General features: G+C 43.0%; 1 protein-coding gene across 9 annotated transcripts in view; it reads right to left on the bottom strand.

Moving 5' to 3' along the window:
• STK31 (serine/threonine kinase 31) overlaps positions 1 to 20,404 on the bottom strand; it is a 33,785-nt gene that overhangs the window by 7,726 nt on the left and 5,655 nt on the right. For 8 of the 9 annotated variants that reach the window (XM_083467892.1, XM_083467897.1, XM_083467891.1 and 5 more), the window contains exons 7-17: positions 18,420 to 18,775; positions 16,830 to 17,025; positions 15,633 to 15,745; positions 13,347 to 13,506; positions 11,076 to 11,198; positions 9,135 to 9,314; positions 7,285 to 7,401; positions 4,855 to 4,974; positions 4,385 to 4,516; positions 2,672 to 2,773; positions 836 to 916 (exon numbers count right to left, since the gene is read on the bottom strand). In XM_083467892.1, the coding sequence (XP_083324018.1) occupies positions 836 to 916; positions 2,672 to 2,773; positions 4,385 to 4,516; positions 4,855 to 4,974; positions 7,285 to 7,401; positions 9,135 to 9,314; positions 11,076 to 11,198; positions 13,347 to 13,506; positions 15,633 to 15,745; positions 16,830 to 17,025; positions 18,420 to 18,775 (1,680 nt within the window). Of the gene's footprint in view, positions 1 to 835; positions 917 to 2,671; positions 2,774 to 4,384; positions 4,517 to 4,854; positions 4,975 to 7,284; positions 7,402 to 9,134; positions 9,315 to 11,075; positions 11,199 to 13,346; positions 13,507 to 15,632; positions 15,746 to 16,829; positions 17,026 to 18,419; positions 18,776 to 19,204; positions 19,504 to 20,404 lie in introns of those variants that run through there. The other variant, XM_083467898.1, reaches the window with a different exon arrangement.

The following is a 20,404-nucleotide window of genomic DNA, read 5'->3' as shown; positions in this document are numbered from 1 at the left end:
AGAACCATCAGGCAATTTTTTGAGAAGAACTAATGGATAAAGGATAAGAAGCACCCTGAGAACGGCCTGGTCACAAGGAATGGCAGGCCTGGCAGATGGCCAATATGTAAAAATAATGCAGAACTTAACAATCATAACCTAGAACAGGTGTCAACAACCTTTTCTGAACCAGCAGGCACATTCTGTGCCTCAAATTTGTAACAAAATGGCTTCCATAAGGGACATGATCTATCACAGATTGAGGGGGTGTAAAACCATTGATGTGTCCTCTCTTGGCCTCCACCCTCAATATTTAGCATGGCAAGTAAGCTATGTCCTACTGGTCATGATTACAGAGATATAACATAATAGTTATTCCCCGCACACACCCAAACGATGCTGTTACAGTCAATAGCAGGAGGCATTTCCCAGTAGCAAATAATTAATAATAATAATAATAATAATAATAATAATAATAATAATAATAGAGGTGGGCCATACTGCACTCTCTTTTGTGTTCAAATGTCTCATATGCTTCACATATAAATAGCAACACATCCACCTCTCCATTTCTGTCCCTCAACTACATCTCTCCCTCTTTTTCAGAGACCACACATCCCTATATTCCTCCTCTCTCCCACTCTCTCCCACACAAAGAATACTTGAGTACCTGCCCTACATTCAGAAAAGCATCTCCACTCCCACCAATCCAGAAAAATACACGAATGCCAACAACCAGGCACCCACAGGCACCAAGCTGGTAATTCCTGACCTATATCCACTAGGAGTTTCCTCAGACCTTTCTCTCCAGAAATGCCAAAACAAAACAAAACAATCCTTACCATATATTTCTTACCATATATTGTAGAATTCCTGCTTCAGGATGAAGAAGTGGGAGCTCAGGGAACCATTTCTGTACCAAGTGATTGAGCTTCTCCTAAATTAAAAGATAAATTTTTGCAATACCCATCTCAGCATGAAAACAGAACACAGCAATACGTTGGGAACTAGATTAACCTGTGGCACGCAAGTAGCGAATTTGCAAATGAAGAAGTGATTCACAGATAAGCATCAGTACGTAATTAGATTCCTCTTCACATGGTACTGCTGGATTTATACTCATTCCCCAATGCAGAAGTCATACACTTTATGATACAGAAGACACAGCTACTCCATTGAACACAAAGTAAAGGCCCTCCACTCACTCCTACTGAAGGTGTTATCCCACGTCTGTGGCCCCCCCCCCCCAAATCATCTTCCTGTGCTTGTCATTTGCAGCCATGGGATTTACTCCTGAATAAGAGACTAAAAAAGTCCAAGGGAACACACCAGAGTTGACTTGTTGGCATTTCTAGCTCTGCATTTTACACATCCCTCTACCCTGCCTCCAGCCACCTTTCTTAAAAGCCAGCAATCCTCCCCCCCGCCCTGTGAGAGGCAACTTGTGCAACTGATACACGGGGGGGGGGGGAGAGTAGTATGAGAGGCATGGGGGGTGCTTGTGCATTCTGGGCTCTGAATTGTTGGGACGATCGTTGCACTCCTTGGTTCTTTGCCTCTTTGCAGCACCCTACACCCGTTATCCTCCTCCGCTGCCTCCTGGAGATAGTTCAGTTTTTGTTTCTCCTGCACAACACATCTCCCCCAGCAAACCTTTCCACAGTAGTGTCGTTCCTTGGATTCAGAACGCCTTGGTACTCAAACGTTTTGGCTCCCAAACACCGCAAACCCGGAAGTGAGTGTTCTGGTTTGCAAACATTCTTTAGAACCCAAACGTCCAGCGCAGCTTCGAATTGGCTGCAGGAGCTTCCTGAAGCCAACCAGAAGCTGCACTTTGGTTTCCAAACGTTTTGGATGTCCAACGGATTCCGTTCAACTGCCTAGGTCCAACTGTATACACTTGGGATTTGCCATGCACTGCATAGTCACGAGGGAGTAAAGCTGGCCCAGGGAAAACCACATCCAAACACAGCATCTCAGTAGAAACTACAAGATAACCTGTGGGTTGTAGGTAACGTCATGTGTAAGGTAAAGGTAAAGGTACCCCCTGCCTGACAGGGCCAGTCGTGACCGACTCTAGGGTTGCGCGCTCATCTCGCTCAAGAGGCCGGGAGCCGGCGCTGTCCAAAGACACTTCGGGGTCACGTGGCCAGCGTGACGAAGCTGCATCTGGCGAGCCAGCACCAGCGCCGCACACGGAAACGCCGTTTACCTTCCCGCTATAAAGCGGTACCTATTTATCTACTTGCACTTAAGAGTGCTTTCGAACTGCTAGATGGGCAGGAGCAGGGACCGAACGATGGGAGCTCACCCCGCCGCGGGGATTCGAACCGCCGACCTTACGATCAGAAAGTCCTAGGCACTGAGGTTTTACCCACAGCACCACCCATGTCCCCTTAACGTCATGTGTACATGGATTCAAAGAACAGGGATGAGAACGCATTGAAGCCAGGGTAAGCCATAAAAGGGACATGCCCTTGGTTTTTGATAAGAGAAATTTATAATCATTTCTCCACTCGTGATAGCTTTTTAAATTTACAAGTTGCGTGCGTAAGCATGCCTTCACTAGATTCAGAAATGATCATCCTCTTCACCCTACTCAGTAAGAATATATGCAATTCATTCTGAAAAATCAAAAGTTTATTCAATGTAATTACTTGTTTCAATGGTGCTTATTCAAATGAACACTTACGTATTCTTCTTGTTCCTTGTATATTTCCTCAAATACATTATTTCTTAGTCCAGTTATTTCTTCTTTTATTTTTGCCATTTTGGGCTCACTGTCATCATCAGACTAAAAGGTAGAAATGTAAAATCATCACCTCAGATGATTAAGGTATTATTGTATCAGGTAACCATCTTATTATACATTGAGAATAACTACTGGTTTTCAATAACACATTCTAGGCCTGAGCCACCAGATTTACTGGATGTACTTTCCTGCTTTCCATCTGCTAGGTTAATACCCTTTCTTACTCCTTGAAAGTGGTGTGGAGACAAAATTAAAATGCCACAGTTGGAAAGGGCACTGGGACTCAATTCTATGGCCGAACTGTCACCAATGTCTTCTTCTCAAAAATAACAACTTATTCACAAGGATTAATAAATGTTTTCATATGCCTGGGCTAATTCACAAAACTATCAGCCACTTCTTCAGTGGGTCAGGAAAGAAACAGCTCACTGAGTTCAGCTTGGGAGCCAAGCTACTGAAAGCTGGGGAGGAAGAATCTGTGAGAAGTCAGAGTTGGCCACCCTGATATAAAACATCCCAGAAGGTTGTCCTGGGTTTGGATTACTGCTGCTGTTTAATTGAAAGGTTAATTGTCCCTAACAAAGTAAGCTGCAACTTCTGTGCCAGTGCCCAACACACATACAACATGCAACACAACACCACACACACAAGGACAGGACGGAAGAAGATGAATAGTGTCAACTTCTTGTTATAGTATACTCAATATAGTATATGGGGAAACTCAATGTAAGAGTGGCACCAGAAAGAGGCCTTAGATGCCTATACTGCTGCAACTGAGATGAGACCAAGACTACTTTTCAATGTGAACTCATTGGAGAGCAGAAAACTGTTAAAGGTGCTTTTGTTGTTCCAAGCTTCTGTTTCTTAAATTTGAGGAACTGCTTCCTTTCCACTGGAATCTCTAGATTTACCACTAGATTTAAAAAGAACTAGACAAATTTATAAACTCTGTGAAAGAGGTGGGTCCCTCCCACAAGCAAAACACCTTAACTGTCAAAGGCCAGGGCAAAGACTTGCATCTTCAGCCTACAGCAAAAGCTGTACAATAAAGAATCTGGAGACAGTTCTGTGGGAGGAGAGCTCCGCAACGCAGGCACTGCCATAGAGAAACCCCTCACCCAGGAAGCCATTCCTGAAAACTCCCAAGAGGGTGCCCTCTGCAGATCATAACACCCAAGAAGCTCGGAAGGGATGCAGACAGCCTTCCAAACATTGAAAGGCATAGTGCCTCTGGTCATGGAAGCAGTATGTGCTCCATCATCACTAGCAGCCATTGATATCCTGAGGAGAGCACATGCTAGGATAGTGTGGAATCAGTATAGTGCGCATGCGCGCACACACACAGAAGGAAAATCTGATATCCCGTTGTTTTATAGGCCCATTATCGCACAAGCTCACTGCTGACATCCCACCCACTCAGCAATGAGAGAAAAACTGTCTGAGCTTTAATCTACTTTTCCTTCGGATTTTATTTGCCTTAAGTTTTACGTGAATAAATTACATCTTTGTTAAAAAATGAGATTTCTCAAATGCCAGGTAGTACCAGCTTTTTCCACATACTCAATCCATTTTCCCCCCTAACAGAATGCTCTCCCTCGCCTGCTAGTTCTATCTTACAGAAAAGCCTTTTAAAAACAGAACTTATTTCCATACTTCTTCCAAGTTGTTTTTTTCAACCAGCTTCCACCTCAGCTGAGCCTTCAGCTTTTTCACTCTCTTCTTAATCTGTAGCAAAACGTCAACGTTGGGACTTGTCTCCAGCCACTCCACTATCTGCTTTTTGAACTAAAGTGTAAAACAAAAAACACAAAGAAACCAAGGAAGTGAAAGAACGGCATTTTCATTGCTCAAATTAGTTTCAAGGAAGATTGCTATTTGCACACATTAGACTCATCTTTATGTCTTAAATAGCAACCGAGTCTCAGGCAGTGATAAAACAATATCTAGTTTAGAGGAATCTATTAATGGGTCATTTTATAATTACAAGCCAATTTTTCTTTTGAAGTGGCTGAAGGGCAATTCATTGACAAAACAGTATCACCAAAAAGCTTTCCTAAAGTTTCAAGATGTGGTCTGCTTTAATTCCGAGACTACAAAAAAATAACCAAGTATGACAAACTGACCTCGATGCTGTCCAGATACTTGTGATATATAACGCTTAAGAGATTGCTTTCTTGGTTGATCTTCTGCATAACTTCACTGTACACGTTCAAGATTATTTTTTTATCTGCTTCATCTAGCTCCTAAATGGAATCAGACACAAACATACAGATAACATACCTGCAGCTAGATGAAGGTTGAGGATTTCAACACCTATAGGCATGAAGGCTATTCTTAATGGGAAGGCTTATCAGTTTTTATTTGTAAAATAAGTAGAGGCTACCAAGCAGTTTAAATTAATGTAGTTTGACATTTCCATGGGACACAACCTCCACCCCAATGTTCAGCAGCTCTGATGTGGTGAGTTTGTCAAATGATTCAATCAGGAATAATCGTGGACTCCTGTTTTGCAGCAGACTGCAGTAAAAGGACCACAAGTTGAACTGCAAATTGAACCATTAGCTGAACTGTAAATCAGAGGTTTGCTGCTTTTTATCTTGGCTTCTTCTACCTGGAACAGTCAACAATGTATTAAAAACCAAGTGTGGAGCACATGTCAAAAACATTCAGAGTTTGTGTATTTTACTACTGTCTTTGGGTATGTTATGTTCTGCTGCCCCTCAACAAGTCCAGCTACCTTTTGATTTGAAATTATGTATGGAGCCATGAAAAATATTTTCAGAGAAGGAAGAAATAAGGCTGAGCAAAGCTAAGCAGCTTTTCAAATGCATGTTCCATATAAAGCAACACTATGTGAATCCAATTAATTTCTGCAATTGCTGATCCAGCAAGCAACAACAGCATAGAAGCCTACTTGCATTAAGTGGTCTTCCCTAGCTGGATCAAGGCACTTGGCTCCTGGAGATAATAGGGCACTATGCAGCTTACTCTGGGGTAGGGATGTCTAAGAATGTCACGGCACTCACTATAATTATTTTCTTAGTCTGCAAACATGTAAATTACTTTCTGCATTGGTTCTTACGCTTCCCCTCTCCACTGAAATGCGTCGAAATTGGTTATGTAATTAAACAGTTTAGTTTTGGCCATAGCTGACTGCAAGACAAACAACATACATTTCGGTGGAAGCTGAACTGCAGCCAAACAGAAATGACAATGATTGTGTGGACAGGCGGAGTCCCCCCAACCCCAGGCGACCCCCGGGTGGAATAATGACTCAAGACACTATGTTATGGTATTAAAATTGGCCACAACTTTATTAAGACTTCAGATGTAGGGAGACCTTGGCTTAGGCATTGGGTGTTTATCCTTCCCAGTCCCCGGCGGGGGAGCTGGGGAACATCAGGGTTATCCAGAATGAGTGGAGATTGGGCTGGCTCTGGAGAATGTATGTTCAAACAGAGAGCCCACCCTGCATTTTGCCGCTGTCACAGGGGAGAGCAATGACAACCTATTGGCGTATGGCCAATGCCTCCCCTCAAATAACCCCTTTAACGGGGAACCCTGGGATCACCACCGGGGGGGGCATGGGTCACCACTTCACGCCCCCAATGGCAATGACTGTGATTAACCCAGGCAGGGCGGAAATCACTGCCTCATTATATCCCCACAATGGGGGTTAGTCACAGCCTCACCTGCCGGGCTCAGAAGATGAGCATGGCAAGGTGCATTCATACCCTGAAGCAAGTTACTCAAACCCTCATGATGGCCTCAGGGGAGATGGAGAAAAAGACCTTGCTACTTCTTCAGCCACAAATAAGACAATAAACAAGGGAGAAAATGGGCCTGGAGACGTTAGTGACTATCAAATTCAATTCCACCCTCATCCATTTAGGCCCCAAGCAGAAGGGGAGAAGGAGCGTCTCCACCCCCATCGTTCTGCCCGGACGCTGAGGTCCAGCGCCGAGGGCCTTCTGGCGGTTCCCTCATTGCGAGAAGCAAAGCTACAGGGAACCAGGCAGAGGGGCTTTTCGGTAGTGGCGCCCGCCCTGTGGAACGCCCTCCCATCAGATGTCAAGGAGATAAATAACTACCTGACATTCAGAAGACATCTTAAGGCAGCCCTGTTCAGTGAAGTTTTTAATGTATGATATTTTAGTGGGGGTTTTTTAGTGTTTTTTGGTTTCTATGGAAGCCGCCCAGAGTGGCTGGGAAAACCCAGCCAGATGGGCGGGGTACAAATAATAAATTATTATTATTATTATTATTATTAAGCTGCTGGCTTCAATTCGGGGACAAACTAGTTAACTAAACACAGGAAATATGGCAACTCGCAACTCCCACCCCCTCTCAAAGTGAGATTTTAGCTTACGGGCCACCATGTTAAATTAGCTGGTAGATTTATGACGATGGTCTTTCAGTATTTGACTAGGACTGAGGAATTTTGTTGCAGGAAATCCTGCTTCTAACATTCCACTGGAAATTTCAGACATGGCTTTTACTCAAAAGACACAAAGCCATTACAAAAGTACTGTAACAGAAGAAAGCTAACTTACAGTTAGAAAAATGTTCAGTTCTTGAGAAATGTTCAACTCAGCATTCTTGAGAACTTCATCCATGTTGTCACCTACATCCTCAGATTTCAAAAGTATGCCTGACGTCATGTCAAAGAACTTGGAAGGTAAATAGTTAAAAGAGAAAAGGAGTTATCTATACAAATATTAACAGTGTTGGCAAAGTAAATAATGGCCCCCCAAATGTGGAATGCCCTCCCTATAGAGGTGTGTCAGATGCTGTCCCTTTAAAGCTTTAGGCAGTCATATGTTTCCTGCTTCTTTACTAAAAACTTCGAGTCAACAGCACTTTTATTTGTGAGTTTTAATAATGTGTGTGTAGTCCAGTTGCACAGGAACACATACTTTCTACTGCTGCTTAGTGCTAAAGAACATGAGATTGTAGAAGGTGCATGAACGATATTATATTTGGTGATTTTGTTGTAAATTGTCCTGATGCTGCAGAACAGAAGGAAAGCACACTCCGGTCTCTGTCACCAACCGGGGAACAAAAGATGACTGGGACAGCTGCCTCCCAGGAAGAAAGGAATGGGAAAAGGGAGGTCAGTCTGACCCCATCCATCGCCCAGAGAAGCAGCAGTTGCAGGAGGCTTGCCTCTCTCCCCTTCCTGCCAAAGAGAACATTCTGCTCCAATGCTTGTTTTCCTCTACCCTCCACATTTATATTTCCTTTTGCCTCAGTCTAAATTGTGAGCATGCAGGCAGGAACAGTATTGGATTTTTAAAAAGCTCTATAAAAAACTTATATGGGCTTAGAAGTGATCATTAATCATTATCATCAGTGAATGCAACAAGCTGCCCCAGAATATTTTTTTTCGAAGGATGATTATATAAAAGTGGATCACCCAGTCAAAGGTTACAGAGCAAAGACTGTAATAGGAGCTTCCCTAGTCATCAAATCCAGAGTGGTGAAAGAATGTTCTATCAGCTGCTCCAATGCGTTTGCTACATCACACGAATGCTATGTTCCCACTTCACCTTTCAAGTTCCTAGAAAGCTTCCCAAGTATAACCCAACAGTGTATCCACTTAATGATAAACACGGTTTCGTTTCATATTTTAACACAAAAATCTGCCCAAAGTAAGAGCCAAAACAATAGCAGAAAGGGAAATAGCCAAATATCCATTCATCAGAGTAACCCTTCCCATGTTCCATTACCAAAAAAAAAAAAACCAGAATCATTGGCCAGCAAATCTCAATTTAGATAGCTAATGTCAAAGGGCCAAGTTACACGTTATTGTTGGAGCTCCACATTTGAACCTCCCAATGTGACCCCCCCCCCAAAAAAAAAGCAATGACAAAAGGTCCTTATCTGGGTTAAAGTCAGAGTGTAGGAAAAGCCCAATATTCTTCCCCACCCTACCATATAGGCTTGATCCAAATCCCTGTCCAAGAGATATCATTAACCATAGAAGGGAAAACTTGCAGGGCCACGAATTGTCCCCCCTCTGCAGCTAAATGTAGTCACTCAGCCACGGCTTTTACAAAATAAGTTCGTGATCTGAACTTTGCTTTTTTATTATTTCTACCCACGCCTTCCCTTTAACAGCCCTGTGAGGTAGTTTAGGCTGACAGATGGTGGCTGGCCCAAGTTCACCCGGTGAATTTCATGGTTGAGTGGGAATTAGAATCCTGGTCTCCTAGATCCTAGTCTAACATTATACCCACTACAAGGGTGGGCAGCTGTTTTTCTGCCTAAGGGTCATGTTCCCTCAAGGTAATCTGTCAGGGACTGTATAGGGTTGATAAGGAAGGAGCCAAAAAGCAATTCTCTCTTTTTTCACACATGTGAAATCAAGGCCTGTCTTAAGTCAAAGTAACATTGTCTTTACCTGGATTATCCTGCTCAAACAGGTCACCAAATTTTGCAGAGATGCATCTGTGGCATTTCTGACACTACTGAATTCCTCCAACTTAATGTTTTTCCACTCGGCAAACTTCTCAAAAGCTCCTTCAGAACTCTCTACTTCATAAAGCTGACCATATACGACTTCCAAGGAATCCTGCAATTTCTGTGGAATATAAAAGTAAAGAACAACAGGATTGGGGAGCAGAGACTGAAAGTAGGAGACGACTATATTGAATAAAGAAAGCTATATACTATAAAATGAAACAAAGACCCCTTGGGCCTTGGGGACTTTGTTATATGAGCATTTCTCTAATGGTTCTTGGGGAGGAGGGAACCAGCTTAGTCTGTGCTCTCCCCCCCCCCAACTGTCCCTGGACTTCCAAGTGTACCAAGCGACCTGAAGAAAACTGGGTTCACTTGTAATGCAACACGGTCCTTAAATCAAGAGGCTGGAACAAGTCCCCAAGATGCGAAAACATGTCAAAGTATCTAAGCAAAATGGCCACGAGAGAGGAAGGATGGAGATGGAACATTTCTAACAGCTCAAATCTCTGATCCCTAATCTGATGCCCAAAGACACCATGCTGCCTTTGAACACACACTCAACAACAGTGAAGGACCCCTGCTAAAGAAAGAAAGAAAAATAACTGAGTAATTTTGGAACTGTGATAAATACATATTTTACAAAGCATAAGGGAGAGAAATTTGGGCACATCCTAGGAAGGAAAAAAATAGTGAAAATTGCTGTCCTGAAGTATGTTTTTATACATCCTGCAACATAAAAGTGATTTCAAATGCCCATTTCCAAGAGTTGATGCAACAGGGTTTTTTGGCAGGGAGGCATTGTTGCTGAGAGTGCTGCAAACTGCCCGCTATGTCTTGGGGTTCGAACTGTCATGAACACCAGACTTATAAATCATTGATTTATCATAGAATAAAATTCTATCACTGAATTTTATAAAGGCTTGTCAGACACACAGTAAAATGTATGTTTGCTGCAGCTCAGCAAAGTGTTTGTAGGCTGCCACCTCGTGGGCATAGATTAACATAACATTTGCTGTACTGTACCGCACTAGAGAAAAATTTCCTCATCGGCTATGCCAGATGCAGTGACCTTTGTGTAACTCAAATGGATGCAGAAATGTTTTAAGAGACTACAATATGCTGAGTAAAAGACACTACCTATTTTATAAATGGGACGCAGGTGGTGCTGTGGGTTAAGCCACAGAGCCTAGAGCTTGCCGATCATAAGGTTGGTGGTTCGAATCCCTGCAACGGGGTGAGCTCCCGCTGCTCAGTCCCTGTTCCTGCCAATCTAGCAGTTCGAAAGCATGAAGTGCAAGTAGGTAAATAGGTACCACTCCAGCGGGAAGGTAAACGGCGTTTCTGTACGCTGCTCTGGTTCGCCAGAAGCGGCTTAGTCATGCTGGCCACATGACCCGGAAGCTGTACGCCGGCTCCCTCGGCCAATAAAGCAAGATGAGCACTGCAACCCCAGAGTCGTCCGCGACTGGACCTAATAGTCAGGGGTCCCTTTACCTATTTTATAGATAGGCACAAAGCATACAGTTGGTTCATGTCTCATCCTACACATCTATTTCAAAGAGCGCCTAGACTGATTAACAGCATGTAACACTTCACATGAAGTTCTACTTTATGTATATTTTCTAGCCTTTGTGGACTTAGCGTTGGGGAACAGGAATAAGTAACACCCTCTGCTTCCACCATTCTCCAGTAAGACACCAGACACAGCAGAATGTGATATCAATATACCTTCAGAAGCAAGGAAATGTTCGATAGGATGTCCTATCATGTTACCATGTACGGGACATTACCAGCATAACACTGTTTTGACACAAGGTGGCCGACTTTAAAAAAACAAAATAGTGCACAGATAGGATATGCATGCAGCTCTGTTCCCAACCTGCAATGTTTCCAAGCGCTCTGAAAGGGGTAAATCATCCACTTCCATAATATATTCTTGCACTGTAGAATACAGGTTCTGCTGCACTTCATTTCTACGTTGAATCAAGCTCTGCACTTCGTCCTGTGTTGAAGGGAAAAGCAAGGTCAGGAATAAACCCCCCGAAACTCTCTTAATTCACTCACAAGGCAATAGACTACTGAGTATGTGGTGAGCCAAATCATGCAAAAATTAACTTTAACTTTCACACAATCTTGCATTTGAACCGTAAAGTGCACCCTAAACATCTAAGAGCAGTGGTCTCTTTCTGGAAGCACACTTGCTGCATTTTGTTCAGGTGCACGATCTTTCCCAGACTTAACTCAGGGGAAACTACATCTGGGCAATCAACAACCAAAGCTGGCTGTCCCCAATGTGAATTTGCTAGAAACAAATTACATCCCTATCCTTCCTCATCCCATGAAAGCAGTTATTATAATGTTTTCAAAACTGATTCTGGTGTATTTATGCCAAAGCCATAAGGGAACAAACTATCCCAGTAGTAGCCACCTAGAGAAGAAAGCACAATTAACTGCATGCCATCTAGCCTCAGGAGGCTGCCATTTGCATCCTGGGAGAGGATTTTTTAAAAAAAGGAAGAACTATGGGAGCTAGGTTAGGGAGTAGTAAACAATCCAATCCCATGTGCCTGTAATCTACTATCATTGTGGCTTCTTACATGCGCATGGTATCCCCTTCACAGGTAAGGCCAAGTGTTCTTTTCATTGGTTAAGAGGTAGTCTTTACTTTAGAAACTGTGTTTTCTGTGTAGCTCAGTTTTCTAGAGAGGGATCCATCTGAGAATGCTCTGATTTACCTCCACCTAACTAAACCAAGCCCAGAATGCAAAGGGAGCGCTGAGGCATCTTTCCGGTTGCTGTCTGCAATTACAGAGCTACTGACACAGAAGGCAGCTAGAAAAATCACTAGGCTCAGAAGCAGTCAGGCTTCAGTGTATACTTAAGCAAGCCAACAGTTTCTCAAGGACTTAGAGCTCTTCCTTTGCTAACTACAGATGAACAACAAAGACAGCAGCTTCAGATTACTGTCCTGGTTGATGCTCTCGAACATTTTGCAGCCTACTGACCCTACTTGTATGGCAAGAGCATCTGGGCTACAGAACTACTACCACCTGGATTGCTACAGATACACATTCATAAGAAACAAACTCTGTGACAGCTGGGAGAAAAGAAATTATTTTTACAATCTAATGTTCTTGTCCTTTGCTTCAGGTAGTGAGGTGAATATATTATATTCATGGGAAAGTGTACCTGCAACTCATCCAGTTAAGTGAGAAAACAATTCACGCAAACTACTGCTTGTGAGACTGGCCTCTGGCTGGTCCAAAGGTTTGTTTACAAAGGGTGTATAAGGAAAAGACTACTGAATCACCACCAACATTTACTGGTGCTTGTGTGTCTACCAAATGTAAAGAAGGGCTTCAGCCTCAAGAGGAAAAACTCTCCAGCAAGTCCCAATCTGCAAATGCATTCACAGACACACTAAGAGGGTACTGGCATCAATCCAATATCACTGGAACTACAAGTGCTGCGGTTTTTTACCTGCCCGCAATACAGGCTAGCACAGGTCACATTGCAGCAGGAAGAGATGGGAGTGCAAGGTATGCTAGTTGACAAACAGCTACCATTCTTTTGGGATGTCTGATTGCTTTATCTAAGTTCTTAGAGTCTCCAAGCTTTAAGTGGCATTTTTTCCTTGGCTGCATGCTGCCTGGCTAATTTGAGAGTTGTTATGTTACTTAAAACTTTCATCAAAACACTTCTAACTCAGCTATCTGGCCCTTTCCAAGCCAGGTTCTATGACCCTCTCAGGCAAAAACCACATTATAGGCTTGGGATTTGGGAGAGAAAGTGTGAGGTGTACTGCAAGCAAGGAATGACCCACAGAGAAAAAGGGGGGGGGGGAGCCCTGAGCTGTTAGTTGACTTTCAGTAGTTTTCTCCTGCATTTCTAGCACTCAGAAGCCCTGCTTGGCTACCCTGTGCCCAATGGGTTGTGTGGGATAGGAAAATTATTATATTATTCTTATAATAATAGACCATGCATCCCCTTCTCTCAGCAAACTCAGATCTAGCATAATTATATCCCCCATCACTGAACATGTCACATGTCAAGTTAATTCTAGAAATGTCTGTTTTTTAAAAAACTATAAACAAAAATGATCATTATAGTTTATGCCTCAGCAAAAAAGAGCACAAGCTATTCTACATACCACACATTTGCATGCACATATTTCCTCTTGAAAAGCGTTATAGTCGATCCAAATTTTCTCCAGTTTTTCCAAGGACAGGGGAGCAGCAAGGCATCCTTCGGTAACCACTTTAATAGCTTCTGAAAGGTCTTTTCCAAAACGAGCATTCAGGCTGACTTGTCTGGGTGAAAGAGATTTGAAAATGAATAGAGCATTTAAGCTGCCTTATCAACAGTTGTACTCTCATTTTTATATGTAATAGACTATTTTATATATATACATACACATACACACACACACACACACACACACACACACACACACCTCTCTTTCTCTGTGTGTGTAACTATCAGGAAAAACACAGAAAATCATGGAAAATGCAGCTTAATTAAAATGGTAATAACTTATGCCTTCTTTCTGGTTAGACTGGACTGTCTGATTTTACACCCTTGTAAAGAAGAAAACACAAAATTTTGATATATGGCAGCCTGTTACCTATCAGAATGCTGCCATCTGGTATGCGACCAAACAACTATCTGCTTGGAACTATTATTTTATGGGCAAACCACTGACATAGGGGATAAGTGCAGGTATAACTTTTACCAATAGGAAAGGGTCCCCTTCTTTTCTGTCTTTAGCCCATGGTACTCCGTAGCTTCATTACATCCTGGATCCCCATTTACATTGGGATAAACTTTCTGCCCCACATCAAGATGAAGGCAGCACAGAGAGAGCCAGCTTTGAATGACTTCAGTCAATCAGATGGTGGTTTGAGGGAGCAGCAATGTCCGATCCAAAGAGACCAGAGGCAACTTCTCCCTCTCATTGGCTCACTGCCTATTAAAAGTAGGGCCTCGCTCTAGGGACCAGATCACTGCATTCCCAGCCTGACCACTCACTCACTGTGTTTCTTTACCGCATTATCCCATGCTGCACATTGCTATCGATTTAGCATTAGCCACCAGTTGATGGGACTAGGAAGCAATTTTGCCCGAGATGACAATGGGCTTCAGCGGACCTGTGGTTTTTTTTGCCTTTCCTATCATAATTATCAAACTACTTTCTCTTTCCTTTTCCTTCTGGGGGCTTTATTTCTTTCCTTTCTCAAAAAATCAATTTTTACTGAAAGTTTTCCACATAAAATACAATAAAAGCTGAGCTAATCTAAAGAGAGAAAATTAAAAAAAAAACAAGGAGAAGGAAAAGAGCAGCAAAGGGGAAAATGCAAACCCCTCTATCACAATTGTATCATACCCCTTATTCCACACACACAAAAGTAAACCCTCCCAGCTCTCAACTGGGAGCTTCCCCCTCTTCCCCCAGCCTCCCACCCTGGGAGATCCTCTCTACCCTGCCTCCCATGCAAGGCTCTTCTTCTCCTGTCTATCATCTTCTTCTGTCTATCATCACTTATCCAAAACAAGGAACTTCAAGGAGCTTTATTTCTATGATGCAACTGAAGCTGTATTCTACATCTGGTGCTGGGACATCAGGCAAGATCCCTGGGCGAAGAGGTGAGAGGGGTGTCCCACAGTGGGCATTCTGCTCCCTCACTTAAAGAGAGGTCAGTGCACACCAGCCTGTCCACTTCATGGCTTGGTGTCATTGCTATGCCCTTGGCTGTTTGGGCAGCAGTCACTGGAACAGCTCAAGCTGTTAGGAAGTAGCTTCCCAGCTCCTACCAGGAAGGCTGAGCCATACATTTCTGACAGCACATGGGGTGTAAGAAATAGGATCCTTGCCTGTAACTCGCCCACCCCTGCCTTACTGCTTATATGCTGCACCCTGTAAAGCTGTAGCCTGCCTTTTCTCTTGCATCATTCCTTCCCCTCTGCTCAGCTTTTACTGCTACCTGTGGATGCAATGTGCACTTAACACCTAAACTTCATGCCAGTGAAGATAAACATTTCAGAAGTACAAAGAGTCTTGGACAACCATCAGCTGTCCAAGGAGGATATTGGAAGAGTGATGCTCTTCCTCACTTCCTCCTTGAGTTGTATGCACTTTTCAGGGAAGAAAGCCTCCAGCCAGTGACTCAGCTTCAAAAGGCAGGGAATATGTCACTGAAACTCAGCTAAAATCTGAACTCTCTGACTATTACTGGCAATCAAACACTGTTCTACTGCATTAAAATGACAAATAAAAAAACACACATTTTTTAAACGACAAAATGATTGAGGCTCTTCTCCAAACAATGCTAGAACAAGGTTTGTTTTTTGAGAAGAACCTTTTAAAAATTGGGATTCACAACAGAAACCCATCGCTGGGAAATATGTTTTAGTTGAGGAGGAGAAATGTACACTATACCTAGCTTCTTTCAATTTCTCGAACTTGTCAGCCAAGTTTCCCACTGTAGTTCCTATATATGTTGATAGAGCGTTTTCCAACACCTCAAAAGTTTCCTTGTATCTTTTCTCCTCCTACAGCATTGGAGAAGAAAAGGATTCGAGCATTAGTATTACACCATTTCTGCCAAGCACCAAAGCATATTTTTAACTTAAAAAAAAAATCATCAAAATATCCACATGCAAACATGGAGCTAAGAGAATATAAGGGCAGTAGATTTGGCTTTCAGTGACTATTAAACGCAGAATTATACTAATTTATGCTGCATTTGTATAAATAGCCTTCCTCCAAGGTGCTCAGTATTACATATGCAATGCATTGCCAGATGACCAGGCTTTAATTGAAGAACTTTTGCACTGTGCAATGTGTTTTTATGTTTGTGGCACACACACAGCTTTTGGTTTCAGTCACTTGTCTGGCATAACAGGAAGCAAATTGGAAAGCAGAGGAGTGGTACAACTGCCATCATACCCTGAACCAACCAAAGACCAGCTTTGGTCCTGCAGAGGAATTTCCAATTAACCTAGAAAGTCACTTGAATTCTGCTGCCTTAGGCTATAATATTATACAAACTTTTCAAGGAGGAAGTTCACTGAAATCAGTGGGGCTTACTTGCAACTAGGCACGTAAGGGATTGCAATCAGGCACCCACATTTACCATCCATCGGGTTTGGCCAGCATTCCTGTCTGCTGAAGGAAAACAAGGTGGCGACCGTGAGGAGGAGAGCCATTCTTTAACTAAGTGCTTCCTCTTCAAGTAGCACAGAAGAAATAAATCTTCTGTGTATCAGTTATATCATCAACAGGAGAACCCAGATCACTATTGTATGGCTACCAGTTAAGCAGGGGCAGCCCAGCCCGTTTTACCACCTTAGTGGCAACGCTGCACACAGAAACACCCCAGCTCTTGCTGAACTCGGCAGGAGCCAAGCTGTTCCGCATGGCGTTACTGCTCGGTTTCTCTGCCCTGGGGGCAGAGAACATCTCCATCTCACTGGTGAGAACAGGGCATTCTGGTGGTGACAGAAGTGGTATGGTGGGCACAGCTCTGCCTCTTGTGCTTCCGTCGCCTAAAGTGGGTGCTTCACCCTGCCTCACACGCATGCCAACTCTACAGTTAAGTATCTCTGGGATGCAGAATCAATCTATTGGCTGTACCTCCAGATCACAAGTAAGCTTCTTAACAGTTGACTCCAGTTCTTCACACTGATGGAGAAGATCCTCATTTTTCACTCTGAGAGCCTCTTTCTCTGCTTTCAACTTTTCATTCTCCTCTATCATTTTCTGGTCTTGCTTTATTTTTTCCAAGCTAATGTTTGAGACCCTTCTAAAGTCGCAAGTCACCATTTTCTCCCTATTGAAAAATAAATACAAAGTTGATACATGACTTCAAGAGAGCACTCGAAGAGATTCCAAGTCCAAATTAGTGCCCTCCAAATGATTTCGACTCATCACCTCCAGCCAACATAGCCATGCTGACTGGTGATTTTGGGAGTTGTAGGTTCAAAATATCTGGAGAGCACGAGAGTGGCGAAAGCTGGCTTATATGCTTAATTGGTAAAGACCACCTTTATTGCACATGTTCCCCCTAATGCTATTCTTAAAGGGCACTCTCGATATACCAGGGAAATGGAAGCCTTCTGCAGCCACAGATAACTACCAGATTTCCCAAGGGCAAAACAGGCACTGCTGAAGAGGTGGCAGTGGCAGAAAAGGTGCAAATTAGTTGTCATTTCATGATGTCTCTAGCCTAGGAATGGAGGTCCTCTGTTGGCCAGATGAGGGCACTGCCATGAATTATTCATTCAAAGATGGTGCCACACTAGATTGGCGTACTAAATCAGAAGCAGGAAATGACAACCCCAAACCCAGTCGGAATCACAAACTGCCTCTGCAGCCAGAATTTACATCTATTTATTTCTCAACTCCAACCAGCCCCTGATGGCAGCAGCAGCATGGAGGGTCCCAGCAATGTCTCCCACCACTCTTGCTTGCGGCGCCCGTGTCTTTATTTAGCCGTGTCTGCTTTAGACCGCATCACGTATAATTCACCTATCTTCCTGCAGGGTCAGACATTTATTTCCCAACAATGCTATGGCCAGAGAAAAGGAGGTGGGGAGAGTGAGGGGGAGAGAAAAAAAACAACAACCAAAAAAGAAAGAAAAATGTTTGGCGGGAAAGAGGAAAAGCAAGAGCAAAGGAAATGACAAATACACAGGTGGTGAGAAAAATAAAGACTAGCATAAAAGAGAGCCAAGAACAACACAGCTAAGAGTGGTGAAGCAGAGAGCTGAACAAGTACTGTATTTCTGCAGGGGGCATCAAAATGACTTGGGAGGAGTGACTCAGGAGCTGGCTAGTTAGCACAAAATTTGGTCACATGTCCCTGTCAGTCCGAGACTTTGGGAGCAGCTGACCAATGGTTATCTGGATTCCTCCTGCACACCGACAAGGGAACCAGAATGTAACAAAAATTCAGAACCAATCTGCAGCCTCAGACGTTTAAGCACTGGATCACTTGAATTAAAAAGTGCCTCTGGACATGCGTGGAATGCCTCTCACCACTACATAACAGGCACCAGCCCAATACAATCAGGGATTTTAAAGCAAGATCTTCCAGTTAAAAGGCCATGGTTTCAAGGCCAGGAGCCCCCAGCATCCTTCAAAAGCATGTTGTATTGGACTTCATCTCAAACTACATCTCAAACCACTTCTTACATCAGAAAATGTTTTCCCACTGTGACTTACTTAATAAAAGGCACATGGTTTGCACCGTTTTTCTCATTCCTTCCATTCAGTGGTGGATTGTCACCAAAGCCCATGCCTACTCTGTTGCTTAATGGAGAGCTGGCTCTGCTGGACCACACTGGAGCTGGAGAATTTGCATTCCTGGATTGGCAGAGAGAGGAATCCATTTTTGTATCACAGGAATTACTATTTACAGGAGACTTGCATCTTTCAGCAAATCCTTTTTTGGCCATTTCTTCCCCAATATCCAATAGCCCACACTCTGCTTCAGCCACAATGGTACCATCCTGATACGTGGCTTTGATTCTCGTCTTTATTTCTTTTTCAAAAATCAAGCTATGCAGAAATCTCCTGGCCTGCAAAAAAGAAAGGGGGGGGGGGAGAGTTCAGAAAAGTTTATGAAATAGTTTGTTGTGTAAGTTTTACAATCAGGGCTGTGGTGTACATGCAGCATTTGCAATTGTGCAAATTTATCTGACAGGCGCAGATAGATCTAATTTTTGATCTTTGGAAATCAAGTTTACGGCTTCAGAGAAACCTGGGAAATGTATGGGCTGTGCTCAGTTAAAATCTCAGAAGCTATAAAGGGGCTGATATATCCTTTCAAGATCCAGGACTGTGGTTTACCAATCTGCATTGCTTTCGGTCCCTAACTCAGGGTTAGCAGAAACCAAGTCAGGTATGCAAAGGTGTGGCAAGCATTTTTATAACTTGAATAAAGAATACACAAAGCCACTCTTATAATCAGCTCAAGCATTAATTTGACACTTGTGTTGTCCACTTACCAAAACTGGCTGACCACACTTAACGAAAAATGCAGTAATAACCCAAATGCAATAATAATCCAGATAGCAAGAAAATGATGTATGTGACATAAATGAGCTTCAGTGAGCCTTGGCGTCACACACTCCCCCATCCTGCATGGCTGTGAGGAAGAACTCAAAGACTTCTGCTATAACTTTCCCTTAATTGCAATTTGTTGTATGGTTTGGCACAACAAACTTTGGTAACACTAAATAAAGTTCAATTCCAACAAGCCAACTGTGGTGTTTGCCATTTCGTTAGAAAATGTCTATACAGGGGAAGAGAAAGAGTTAATAGGTAGACCAATAGAAAAGCCAGAGGCGGAGCCTACCTGTTTAAAAAAGGGCTTAGCCCAAGGTTAGTTGGTTGGTTGGTTGGTTGGGAAAAGGAAGTTGGGAAAGGCGTTGGCAGACAGTTGGAATTAGAGAGACAGTTAGTTCTTGTGTGAGGGGAGGTAGAAGAGTTAGAGACAGAATAAAATAAGACTAAGAGGGTAAAGAGTAACGTTTTGAATACAGTTAAAAGTTTGTGTCTGAAATAAGCTACACTCTTCTTTGTTAACTTAAGAACCTGACTGAGACTAAGTGATTTACCGGGGAGGACCTGGTTGGTGACAGTGGATTAGTGGTGTACGGGTCAATAGTCCATGAGACGACCGGGGGCTCCATACGAATGCCACATCAACTTCAACCCAAGGGGTACGAAGTTGGCTTGTTGGAATTCATCATGATAAGTATTAACGACAGCTCTCAGTTCGGACGATACAGAAAACTGTGGTTATGTAAAAGCAGAAGCAATGCTCCAAAATCCTCCTCTTGGTCATATAGGATGACTAAAATGTAGCACACACACCCAAGGTGCACTGCAGCTTGGACACACCACCATAAAGCATGGCTTAACAGGACACGTGAATAGGGCCACTTAAGTTTGAAATGACAAACTTCATAATCAAAAAAGGGAACATAATATAATATTACATCTATAAACCTAAATTCTACAGTGAAAAGGCAAGTGTCAGCTTATTGCAAGATTTCTAGAGGAACACAAAACCCAGGCAAACTGCAGTCTTTGGCAACTATGAAGAAATCAAGCAGGTGTTTTTCTTCCTGGTTTCAAATACAGTCATACCTCGGGTTACAGATGCTTCAGGTTGCATTTTTTGGGGTTGCAGACTGCCGAAA

The sequence above is a fragment of the Podarcis liolepis genome (assembly GCF_965112155.1).
Source record: "Podarcis liolepis genome assembly, chromosome: 12".
Classification (NCBI taxonomy): domain Eukaryota; kingdom Metazoa; phylum Chordata; class Lepidosauria; order Squamata; family Lacertidae; genus Podarcis; species Podarcis liolepis.
The sequence above is the reverse complement of the archived record's forward strand: the minus strand, read 5'-3'. Positions and strand labels throughout refer to the sequence as shown.